Genomic DNA, 11,869 nt, shown 5'->3' with positions numbered 1-11,869 from the left:
TGGCACGCACTTTGCGGGTCTCCATAATTATTTTTCCAATTGAATGCACGGAATATCCCGCCCCGGGGGGATACAGCCCAGCGGGCAGAGCTCCCACCTCTAACGGCTGTACGTACCGGCTTTTAGCGCTGTCTGATTGGTGAGGCGCCCGACAGACGGGCCAAATTTTCGTGCTCCTCCAAAGGGCCATCCGGTCGAATTTCCAAATCGACGACGACGGACGACCACCCCGCGGAAACGGATCTTTGATCAACCAGAACCCCGAGTCTCCTTTCCATTGCGAAGCCGTCGCCCGTTCGCATAATGGCCGGCAGGGGAGTCAGGAGCCTCACCGAGGCCATGAGAGGCCTGGTGGTCTCATCGCAGGCTTGCAGAGCGACGAGGCCAACATCTTTCCTCGGCTCATCCAACTTTACGAGATCAATGGCCAGCGAGGCGCCATTGCCCAACATCACGACGTCGGCGATCTCAAAGCCCAGCGATACTTGGGCACCAAGTATGCATTGCCCGCTCACTTCTCGCTCATACACCACGGAAGCAATTGCTAACAAGGCCCTCTGCAGCCACCTCCGTCCCGGTCACGATCCACGCCTTCCCGGACCTCGAGCCCCTCACCCTCGACGTCTACTCGCCGAAGCACCTTTTCCTCCCCCTCCGCCGCGATCTCCTCCATCTCGCCGTCGTCTACGAGGGCGACAAGACCCGCCAGGGTACGGCCAGCACCAAGACGCGCTGGGAGGTCCGCGGTTCGCATCGCAAGGTGCGCCCCCAGAAGGGCTCCGGCAAGGCCCGTGTCGGCACCAGGCAGTCTCCCATCCGCGTCGGCGGAGGTGTCGCCCACGGCCCGAAGCCGCGCGACTTCAGCACCCGCCTCAACCGCAAGGTCTACGACGTCGCGTGGCGCACCGCCCTGAGCTACCGCTACCGCCGCGGCGAGCTCATCGTCTGCGAGAACGGCATGGACCTGAAGATGCCGTGGGACTTCACCTCGTTGGTCGAGGCCCGGTGCATGCCGCCCAAGCTGGACGAGGAGTACAGCCGCAAATGGATCTTGCAGCTCCTGGAGGCCAAGCAGTGGGGCAAGGAGCACGGCCGGACGTTGTTTGTCACCTCTGGAGAGAAGCCGTGGCTCTCCAGGACCATGTTGGCGGCGGGTGACCACGGAAGGTGTCTTGATGTCAAGGACGTGGATGTGAAGGACCTGTTGGAGGAGGGACGTGTGGTGATTGAGAGGGAGGCGCTGAAGGAGATCATCGAGGCGCACCAGAGCGACTTGGTCAGCAAGATCTTCATCAACGGTATCACAAGGTCAGGCCCGGAAATTATTCAGTACTAAAGAGGGCGACGAGGAAGGTGAGAGGAAGAAATCTGTGGATATCGTGTAACACCAATCACCCAAGCAGCAGAGATTGTCTGATCAAAAGGCGCCTCTTCAGCGTGTAGCAATAGAAGGCATATCCTGCCATTCACTCTGTAAATGTGCGCTCGGATGTGTGTTTACGTCGGTCTAAAGTGTAAGACCATAATTGAGTAGGCCAGATTTGCACTGCTAACGTTTGTTAGATGATTTCATGGATGGTGTGCGGTTAGGATCGAGAAAAAACGAGCCACATAACTAATGAAACGAAGTGTACAAGTTTTGCTTCAACTCACTGAATAAATTGAGAACATCATGACAATTTGCATAATTTCCCTGAGGGGTAATGCAGAAAACTCATGGGATCCTGTGTCGCAAAATGGGGCGCCAACACGTTCAACTTGCCTCCATTCGGAACCCTCCTACGCCATACCGCGTCAAATTCCCTGGCAGAAACGGGTACTTTGCCCGGGTACCAACCCACCCACACCCAGCCAACCATGTACCGAACGACTCGTAAAACAACACCCCATGTTTTTCTTCTACTGTGATGTCGAAGAAAAAACTGCAAAAACACACAATAACTGAATACTCATCAAATCGTCTGACAGTTTAATTCAGTTTGAACCCCATCGTTGGGGGTTTAACAGGGCTCGCCGCTCCCTGTCCTCGCCGGCGATTTAAGCTCCTGCTCCGGCCCCATATTTCCCGTCGGCTTGTGGAGCGGCGGCCCGGCATGCCAGCCCGGCCCCGGCGGCGTGCGCGCACGCACCCTACGTCATTGCGGGCGGCACAACAGCTTGGCTCGTCATTCCCCCCCTTCGACATCCATTGTCAGGGCACTTAGAGTTTCCCGACCAAGGACAACTCCCATACAGGATGTTCATTTATACCCAAGTTCTCCACTGAAGCAAGTGTCTTTGGGTCCTAGGTATCGATGAAGCTTCGTTTGGAAAGAGGAGGGAAAATAAGAGGCACGGAGTAAGCTTGCAAGCGTAACCATCAGTAACCTTTCAATGGCCTTCAAAATCATTCAAGACCTTTGTAGCTGGGCAATCAGAGGAAAGAGGACGTAAGATGTCCTCTGGTACCCTGTATAGGGCTCACCACATCCTTGTTTCCCGCCCAGATACATGCAGTAGTGGAAGACGACATGAATGACACGACGGGAAGGAAACACCTAACCCAGGGTGCGGGTTCAAGGATGCAGTTTACACACCCCTCCCCTCCTTTTTCCAACTCCCATGCGGCACCGTTAAGCGCGTTTTACCTTTTTCGAGTCACGGATACGCGACCCGTTCAAGGGGGGTGTTTTCGCTGTCGCCTGCCGGAAGGAGGACTGGTGACGTAGAGATGAGTTAGACAAAAGGGCAACATGAGGTAGGTAAGCTCATTCACACAGCTTAGAACTTCGCTCAGTACGATGACCCCCGTGCTCTCCTGTCAATGGTAATTTTCTCCCCATATGAACTGCTCAGGACGCAATGCAATGCATACTCACTCCGACGCGGAAGCGGGAAAGACGCCCCGAAGCGAGCAAAGCCCACCCAACGACGTTGCAACTGGGCCCAGGGAGGAGCTGTTCTGACGTAGTAGTACAGCCCAAGCTCCTAGCTCCTAGCTCCCAGCTCCCAGCTCCCAGCTGGCCTACGAAGGAAAGGGTAGCTAAGAACCCGTCACTTCTCCTACTTTATTTCATTTCTTCCTACTCCTACACGACAACTCGCTTCCGTCTCATGATATGACTTTCATCCCGTCTGCAACGAATATCTGGATCCAAGACTCTTCTGGTGTGAGCTTCGCCCTGAGCCCTACCCTTGCGAACTGAGCCCGCTCGCTATCGTCTCAAACTCAAGCACGAAACACGTTTTTCCAACACAAAAGAACGATCGAGTTCTTATCAAGGACAACATCGTCAACGGCAGTCGTCGCATTGGAACAGACCCATAATTACCAGGAGGGCAACTTCGTCGAGAGGAACGATGGTGAAGAGAGCAGCCGCCGGTCACATCGACGACGTAAGTAGTCAAGCATGCACAGCCAGGTCAGTTGCCCACCCATTTCTTCTCATTCAATTGATACCGTTGTCTCATCGAATCTCTTTTTTGGATATTGATCTGTGTACTGGGAAGAATCTCACCCGGAAGCGAATGGCTCCGCTCCGGCAGTTGGCCCTTGATAAATGGCCTTGAAGCCCGGCTAGTGGCCATATCTATAACTCGTTTCTTGGAGAACCCTGTCCCGAGGCTCCATTCTGTGGCATTTGCATTGCGCCCGACGATCCACCAGGGTATCCGATTGCAATTCCAGCTTTGCCTTCTGTTATCTGCTTCCAACCAATGCCCTTTTGGTTATCATTATACCCGTCCAACTCATTTCTCATGGTCAAGCCCTAAGCCCAAAATCTTTATAAAACGCCAGTACATCAAGCTTGTTCGAAAACACTATCTGGCATGTGGTCATAGTTGAAGTCCATGCTGCTCGCAGACCTGGAGGACATGCTCGTCATGGCCCGCTCAGATCTGGTAGGGGAGATCAGAGACATTTGACCTACGTCCTTGGTCAATTTCCCGCAACAAAGATCACAAATCGATAAACTCACTGTCGATTGAGGGCCTGTATCCTGGTCCCATGTCGAGTGGTCTATCACCAACCCCTCGACTAGCGTCGATGCTTTGCTTCTTAACACGTTCTGCGCTACTCTGAACAAATCGTCGGGCCTCATTTTCAAGCCATAAGTTGATGTTCGGGTCGTTGCAATTGGCATGGGACATGAGCTCATTTTTCATTCGCGTGACTTGGTCCACCAAACCGTTATATTCCATTTGCAGCTGAGCGTGCTGGCTCTCCAGGCCTTGCTTGGTCTCCTGCAAGTCAGTTACCCACTCCTTCTTCTTTTGTCGACACTTGCTTGCTGCTATTCGGTTTCGTTCCAGAAACTTATTACGCTTTTCACCGTCGCCGTCGCCGTCGTCATGAATGTTGTTATTGTCTTGCACGGGCGCCTTTCCCTTCCTTCCCCTCTTTCTTGGAGGGCTGACGCCCGATGGCATCGTCGTTCTGCTCGACTTGGTCGATGTCTGGGTGAGCATCGAGCTGGTGGAGTCTGTCCTCGAGCTTGACTTGGAGGTAGATGGCACATGCATCAGCGTCGGTCGGTCGTCTACAGGTTCTTGCTTGGTGGTGTAGTGCGCCTGGTGATTGCCATACATCGCGGGCATGGTAGACATCATTGGGTCCCATGCACTCGGCATGGGCATATAGACTGATGGATTCTGCGACATTGTTGGTGAAGACGTGTGGGCTTCTGGGGCCTGTATTGGAAGCGATTCCGGAGGCAGTAGACTCCGGGGCTGGTCGCTGTCGAAAGACTCGTTAGTCGGTGTCGCAAGATCAACCGCGTCATTGAAGAAACTGGGAGGGGTGTTCATCGTGGCGACGACAATCGGTTCCGTCTAGATGGTCTGGTCGTGGAAAAGGTCGAAGATTACTGAGTTGATGAAATTGTGGTCGTTCCCACACCTACCCGATAAGATACGCTTCAAGTAACGACAATGGCCGACAGGACAAAAGGACGAGAACGCTAACCGGGTCGATGGTGAGAACGATGGTGGAAGTTCGAAGCGGATATCGGAAGTGCGATGAGCGCGGAATGCGCGGGAAACGGTGTGGTCCTTTCACAATCTCAACGCCTCCGTGTACTTGGCGATGATTGAAAGTGCACAAGCCGTTGCGCTGCCTCAAGTCGGGTATGTGTAGGGAGCGACGTTTTCTAAAAGCGACAGTCGTTGGTTTTCAGTGACCAAAGCGTAGGTGCGCTTCGATGATTTGGGAAAAGATGGAGCTACAAGCACCAATTGGTCAGTCTTTACCATAAAGTATGACGTCTGGGCAGATCAGGTTGATGTGCAACGGGCTGATGGGGCAAGCTAGGAATTATCGATGAACAGGAGGCGGTGCAACAGGCAATGCCATGTCGATATGCATGGGCACTCCGGGAGTACGACGGCAAGAACAAGAGTACAAGCAAAGGACGAAGAGCGGAACGGCAGGACGACAGTAAGAACGGCAGCAAGGATGGTAGAAGGAGCATCTGAGAATACCTTGACTATCAAATGCTCGGAAACGGAGGGCCCGCTGTCATTGTGGATGGGGCGACGTGGGTGCTGCCCGCAGGGCCAAGAGAAAGCTCAAGGGGTGAGCCGGAGCGATCAGGCCGCTGCAACACTCGCCGGTGAAGACGCCGCCGACCAGACGGAAACGGCAGAGTTTGGGGGCGATGTTGGAACTTGGAACATCTCGCGAAGGGATGTGACGACTTGAGAAAAGTGTCTAATCGGCTTACCTGAGTCCAGGACCAGTTTCCTCAGAGCGGGTGTGATATTGCCGCCGATTTCAATGAGAGTCGTGCGAACTGGGTTGCGGCACAAAATGAGAAGCCAGAGCTCTGGCAACGGTAGCGAAACGGAAGAGGGCCCCGTTTCGAGATGGCGATGCGATCTATCGTCTAGGGTAAGGTAGCCCCTGTTGGTTGACGAAGCTTTGATATGGCCAGGCGAGCGGTAAGGAGAGCAAGTCAATCGACGATGCGACTTGGATGCCTTTGTAGAATCTGGCCGTAATTCTCGACAGTGGCCAGTATCATGGCACGCTATCACGGTGTTGCCGGACGCGGTACCAAAATGCTGAAGATGCGGCAATCTTCCACCAGAGGCCAGCAAGGATGTTCAGGTAGTGGTGTGGGTGGACACTGCTAGTGCTTGCAGTGCGATGGAGCAGACCAAGTCGCACAAGCAGACGTCGCCGGCTGGGCAGGGATAAGCGGAAAGCGACGCAAGACCGGTTGGATGTGTTGAAGATGAATGACGACGACGGCGGCGAGGTCAAAATCGTTCTCAATCGGCAGATGTTACGAAGAAGGACGACGAGGATGGAAGAGGCAGCTGCGGGAGACGGAGTGTACTCCGGTCTTCAATGACCTGGAAGAATGGGGTTGACTCAGGAAGGGAGCAAGCTGTGGCGAGAGGAGTCGGTCGGTTAGATGGAGCTCTTGGACAGTCGAAGCACCGATCAATGAGCAGCAGGTGGGAGGAGGCCTGCAAGGGAGGGTGACGAGCAAATGTCGTTGGGGGATGGCACGCAGCCGGCAGGCGATGAACGTGGGAGGGACGGATGCGTGAGTGTGAGGTGAGATGAGGTGAGGTGAGGTTCAGACACGACGGGGTAAGGTAAGGTAAGATCAGGGCAGGTCGTTGTGGGAAGCCGAGGAGGAGCTGCTTCCACAATTGCATTACTTGAAGCACCCGGTTTCTACGTTTCTGCCTTTCTGCAAGTGCAGGTGCTGGCGGGAGTGCACTTGCAAGCATGGAAGCGCATGCCTCAGACTGGAAGGCAGGTGGGAGGCAGCTAATTAGCTGTCCAGTACCTCCTCCTCCTCACCTTCTCTGCACACATGGCAACAACACGACTGCCAGCGGTGAGTGCTGCTAAGGATGTTAGTGCGGGTGCAGGTGCAAGCGTTGCCAGACACGGGATGGCTATTTCCATCCCGCCTTCCTACCTACCTTCTCAACATCGCACAGAGTTTGCGGATGCTGCTTCGCAAGGGCAGAGCTGTTTGTATGGCTGCACCCAAGCTTCGCCTTCACCTTTTCTGTGTGTGTTGGGCTGTCAGAGCCTGCCTCGGAAGCTGCTCTGCCAGGATACCTACAGGAAGCTACCCTGCCCGAATTTCCTCTTACAGGCTCGCCTTGCTGCGCAAAGGGTGAAGGGAGAGGGGCCCAGTGCTCTCAACAGGAAAGGCTACCGCTGGGCCCCTGTTCCTTCGGATGAAAGTCTCCGAAACTGTACAAGACCTGGCTTGACGCTCTGGTCGCCGCTCCTATCGTTTGCTGAGGTGCTCTGCTGAGTCTGCTCTTGTTTTCTGCTGATTGCCTTCCCTGCAGCAACTCAGCCCGCGCAGTACGGTACACGATACCAGATGCATGTGTGGGATGCGAGCTGGAAAGCTACACTACCTATACCTTGGCTGGCTAGCTGCTACTGCTACTGGGTGTCTGGGTCTTGCTTTGCTTCTCTGCGGCGTTTTCGGCATTAGGACATGTGCCAAGGTTCGGTTGATCATGTTTGGTAACAATTCCATGGTGTAAAAAAGGTTACCACCAAACATAGCGCGCCACGGCCCAGATCAGTCTCAATGGAAAGCTCAGTGCGCTACGCAGTGCCTATCTGCTGCAACGTGGGCCGCTGAGGTTTCTGACGCTAGAACCAGCCGGATGCCGGACACCACCTAGAGATCCCCTCCCGCTCGACCTTCCGTGCTCTCTGTCCAGCACCAAGCAGCCACAGCCAGAGAAAGAGAGAGGCATGAGACGGTTTTTTGAGGCCAGGGAGTCCCTCATCAACTCTCCCTGGAAGGCTTGCAGCCCTTCCCTCCCACACGACAGATCCCTAGCGCTGATGACTGGCTCGGTGAGCACAGGCCAGTAGCAGGACAGTGACTGGCAAGAGGGCAGGTCCGGGAGGTGACACTGACATTGCCCGGGAACCAACGCATGGAGCTGGATGGCCCGGGTCTTGTTCCCTTTGGCTGAGGGCCTGCGTGGCATGCCTAGCTTGGCTGGCATCCATGGCTCTTTGGCGCAGGGGTGGGAAACAGGGGGAGCTCGGGAGCGCTAGGTGGGGAAGTGAGGGGCACCTCACACCTCACACACTGGACACTGGACACTGGACACCACAAAGCCCACCACCACCGAAAACATGCCCCTCCGCGTCCTAGCCAGCTGAGGTGCGCTTGAGCCTGCCTTCGCCATTGGCGCACCACATTCTGCCAAACCTTCTTAACCCCGCTGCTACGATAACTGCGACCTGCCTCAACCCACGGAAACAGCATGTCTTTTGTTAGTCTTCTTCCCTGCAATCCCCTGTTTGCCTATTCCTGCTACCTGCTTACGCACTTACTAAGTACGTGAGCCTTTCGGCCATGCCCCGTTTCAAGCACAACTTCTCACGTCTGTCTAGCCGGTATGCCCGGCTTGACTTACTGAGAGACTAGAGGATCGCCATCACTCTCAAATCGACATCGACCGATGTTCTGGATCGTCAAGATGGGGATACGATGCCAGATCGCCGATGAGAAGCTCCGAATCATTGCAAACCGGGGCCATGACTAGCATCAAGCCCCGTCCGCCTGCTTCGACCCATATCGCGGCCCGAGAACGAAGCAATTCCAACCTCAGTTTACCCGATATGGGAGCATATCCTGCTGTACTGTGTTAGTTGAATGCCTTCTGAGCCGCCTCGAGCAGCAAGACGCCGCCCCGTTAACATTGAGGCAGAATCCGTACCTTTCCCCACCAGACAGCCTCGCAAAACGGTGGCCCGACTGGGCAAGATGCAAACAAACAAACAGATCAACCGTCGGCGTCACACAACAAGTTCGTGGCTGTCGAAGTTTCCAGAAATCCCCTGTTTCTGTACCATGATCTCCTTACCCAGCCCCAGCCAGGTACCGGGTCTGTACCACCCAGTCCCTGCAAGATGTGATACTAATATGGACCCTGAGATTGTCACACGCTCGCCTCAGTCTTTCATCAGCTTAGACTGCCAAGTGCCGAACACATCGACGAACGACAGATGAGAGATGCAACTCAATCGGCTGCCGTTTGTTCAGATGGTTGCGTCGCGTAACTAACTTTGGGTCGCAACGACGGATTTGGTAAACTTGATGGAGTGGGAGTGGTCACTCAGCCAGTATCAATGGTGGGGTGATTGCGGCACCCATCTCCGACTCATGTCCGGCCCTGAATCGGCCCCGGGCCAACCGTCGCAATTCCATTGCCTGCCGTGTCCAATATTCCAGGTTTCTTACCAGCCCGCCTTGCACCGCCGAGACCGTGTGGTCCCTGATCGGGAAAGAGATTTACGTCCCCTGCTTCGACCGCCCTCGACACGTGTATGCGCTTAGAAATGTTCTGCTAATAACGAACCACCCAAATTTTTTCTTACAGTAACTGAGGACCCTTCATGCATTCTTGACCTCAGCATCGACGAAGCATGGCGTCAGAAGCCCGCAATGAAACCGGTTGGACCCCAAGAGATCCGCACGGCGCAACCTCCGAAGTTCAGAGACCACTGATATTTGAGCTTCATCCTTCGCACTCTTGGCTCATTGGCATTGAACCACACTTCCTATGTCCAGGAATCCAGGCTCGATGTCTCTGTTTGCTATCTACGCGTCTCAGATCGGGCTCTGTTGTTAGTGAGCCATCACCATCATTGAGGAGCACTGCTCCAGTGCTGGATCCTAATGATCGACCGGGACCTGCACGCTCGTCCATAAAAACAGGCTATAGGGCTTTGAGTGACGTCATCCCGGTGAACTGAAAAGTTTTCGAAAAAGGCAGCGTCTGATGTGGCAGCCAAGGCCCACCAGATACCACTTTGGCGAGTCGTTCGGAAGGGGAAGCCATCAAGATGAACCATCCGGAATAAGTCTTCCTACCAGTAGCTGACTGACCAATTGAATGCGGACCAAGCCTGATAAAGCGGTCAATTGACTTTCGACCAGGGCCACGTAATTCTTGAACCATCTGCACCGATTCCCCCTCGATGGGAGCATCGAAAAGGGCCTGGCAGACGAGGACGGGATACGCGATCCAAACCACCGTTAACATAACGTTTTGTCGATCACTTGGAACGGACCATTCGTCGATGGAACCCTGAAGGGTCCTCCTGCTTATCTAATTCAGGTAATTCGACCCCGCTTTTCACCTGACAGCGCGATAAGTGTTGGCGCGAGGGGCCAAAAACGCGACGGCGAATCACCCCCTCCCCGCCATCTTGACACGACTCTACTGCGTCCCTGTCCTGCACGATCCCGCTGTCAGCACAAACAACCTGTGGGCCAATTATTTCTCTACCTTGGGGCAGATCAAACCCTTGCTTTCTCATACCGCAGCGCACCAACAAGAACGTAGCATCCGCCAACAAAGTCAATCCTCTCAAGATGGCCGAAACTACCTCTACCCCGCGTATCACCGCGCAGTACCTTGACAACTACGTCGGCAAGAACGTAATGCTCGTCGGCAAGGTCGTCCAGCTGCGCGGCGACTCGGCGGTCTTTGACGCCGACGGCAACGTCACCGCCATTCTGAACCGCGTTTGTCTATGCCGTCTCTTGTAACTTGAAGCATCGAGATATTAACGCGCTTTGCTCAGGACGTCCACCTCACCAATGGCAATGGTGCGCAGATCGTCGGCAAGGTCAACCCCGACCTGTCCATCAAAGTTCTCTCCTCCAGAGACCTGGGACTTGGCGTGGGTACGTCGGCCTCGTTTCCTAACCTTTGGCTCCATGTCTCGTAGTCTCATGCAGCAATGCGGAGGCATTCTCGTTGAGCTTCTGCTCATCCGAGAAGCTTTTTGCTTTATGCCGCCCAGCCCCCATTCACTCAACGCTAACATCATCTGCAGACTACTCACTTGCCTCCGCCGTCGTAGAGGCAACTCACCAACACAAGCCCCTCTTCGTCTTCGACAATTGACCGCCCCAGCCGTCCGGACGCGTGTACGGGAGCAAACAGGTCACTGTCCCCGCAACGCCCCGTAAATCCGCACCCGCACCCGCACCCGTGACCCGGCCGGCGACGGCGACAGCATCCGCCACGCAGCAGCAGCAGCAGCAGCAGCAGCAGCAGCAGAAGCTACCACAGAGAGAGTTACGATATCATGAACCGCCACCCACCCCCGAACCTCCTTCATCTGATTTCACACAAAAGCATCACCAGCAATCTACCCCGCAAATGCCCTACTCGCAAGCACAGAGACGCTATCCCGAAACGCCTCCAAGATCATCCCAGCGTCAACGTCAACATCACCAGCAAGAAAGCAGTGATGCGGGAACATCAACCACTCGACCACCGTCCCGCCCATCAGATTTACTACCAACTCCGCCATCCCCTGAACCGTCTAAATCTACCACCAGGTCGAAGGACACGACTTCGGGACGTAGCCACAGGGACGGAAGGGAACGCAGGCACCGCAGGCACAGATCACGCCCAAAGGAACCCGAATTCGGTGTGAATGATGTTGTCGACGACTCGGAGCTTTTGGGGGCCATCCTGGACGGCATCGGCCGAATGACCGTCGGCACTGTCGCCATGCGTATGGACGATGCTGGAAGGTGGAGGATCCGTCGCGACTCGGGGGATGATAGTACTTAGCATCTGCTCTTGACTGTGTCTAGATCACGAACACAAAACGTCTTGATGATAATGAACAACTTTCTAATCTCATATTTGGGGGCTGAATATCCTATTCAAGCCCGCGTTCGTGCCTAACTGACTACTACAAGAAGCTTCTAAACACCAGGTGACCGATATCCTGACATTGCCGGCTATGTTTACCTAATAGCCTTCCTCGTCCGCCATCAATTCGTGGACTGCTTCCATAACCCCGAGGAGAGCTGTGCTAGTAAAACCAACTTTAATCCCTTCATCAACACCGTTCCTT

The 11,869-nt window shown here is 54.7% G+C and overlaps 4 protein-coding genes across 4 annotated transcripts; 3 read left to right on the top strand and 1 right to left on the bottom strand.

Moving 5' to 3' along the window:
- Positions 1–303: 303 nt before the first annotated feature.
- CGGC5_v003344 (mitochondrial 54S ribosomal protein uL4m) lies at positions 304–1,336 on the top strand (the record flags this gene model as incomplete). Its single annotated transcript, XM_032028826.1, has 2 exons — positions 304–496; positions 564–1,336. 2 exons carry the CDS (start codon positions 304–306, stop codon positions 1,334–1,336), a joined length of 966 nt encoding a protein of 321 aa, XP_031891492.1.
- Positions 1,337–3,782: 2,446 nt separating this feature from the next.
- Positions 3,783–6,002, bottom strand: atfB (Basic leucine zipper (bZIP) transcription factor atfB; the record flags this gene model as incomplete). The annotated part of the gene is made up of 6 exons (XM_066151114.1): positions 3,783–3,907; positions 3,960–4,717; positions 4,884–5,092; positions 5,161–5,201; positions 5,703–5,804; positions 5,951–6,002. 6 exons carry the CDS (start codon positions 6,000–6,002, stop codon positions 3,783–3,785), a joined length of 1,287 nt encoding a protein of 428 aa, XP_066009395.1.
- Positions 6,003–8,247: 2,245 nt separating this feature from the next.
- Positions 8,248–8,841, top strand: CGGC5_v003342 (uncharacterized protein; the record flags this gene model as incomplete). The annotated part of the gene is made up of 4 exons (XM_066151113.1): positions 8,248–8,256; positions 8,322–8,380; positions 8,537–8,630; positions 8,695–8,841. 4 exons carry the CDS (start codon positions 8,248–8,250, stop codon positions 8,839–8,841), a joined length of 309 nt encoding a protein of 102 aa, XP_066009396.1.
- Positions 8,842–10,364: 1,523 nt separating this feature from the next.
- ssb3 (Replication factor A protein 3) lies at positions 10,365–10,902 on the top strand (the record flags this gene model as incomplete). Its single annotated transcript, XM_032028828.1, has 3 exons — positions 10,365–10,517; positions 10,577–10,679; positions 10,832–10,902. The coding sequence occupies 3 exons, from the start codon at positions 10,365–10,367 to the stop codon at positions 10,900–10,902; spliced, it is 327 nt and encodes a 108-aa protein (XP_031891500.1).
- Positions 10,903–11,869: the final 967 nt, after the last annotated feature.

The sequence above is a fragment of the Colletotrichum fructicola genome, assembly GCF_000319635.2.
Source record: "Colletotrichum fructicola Nara gc5 chromosome Unknown KSG_Nara_v1_contig02, whole genome shotgun sequence".
Classification (NCBI taxonomy): Eukaryota; Fungi; Ascomycota; class Sordariomycetes; order Glomerellales; family Glomerellaceae; genus Colletotrichum; species Colletotrichum fructicola.
The sequence above is the reverse complement of the archived record's forward strand: the minus strand, read 5'-3'. Positions and strand labels throughout refer to the sequence as shown.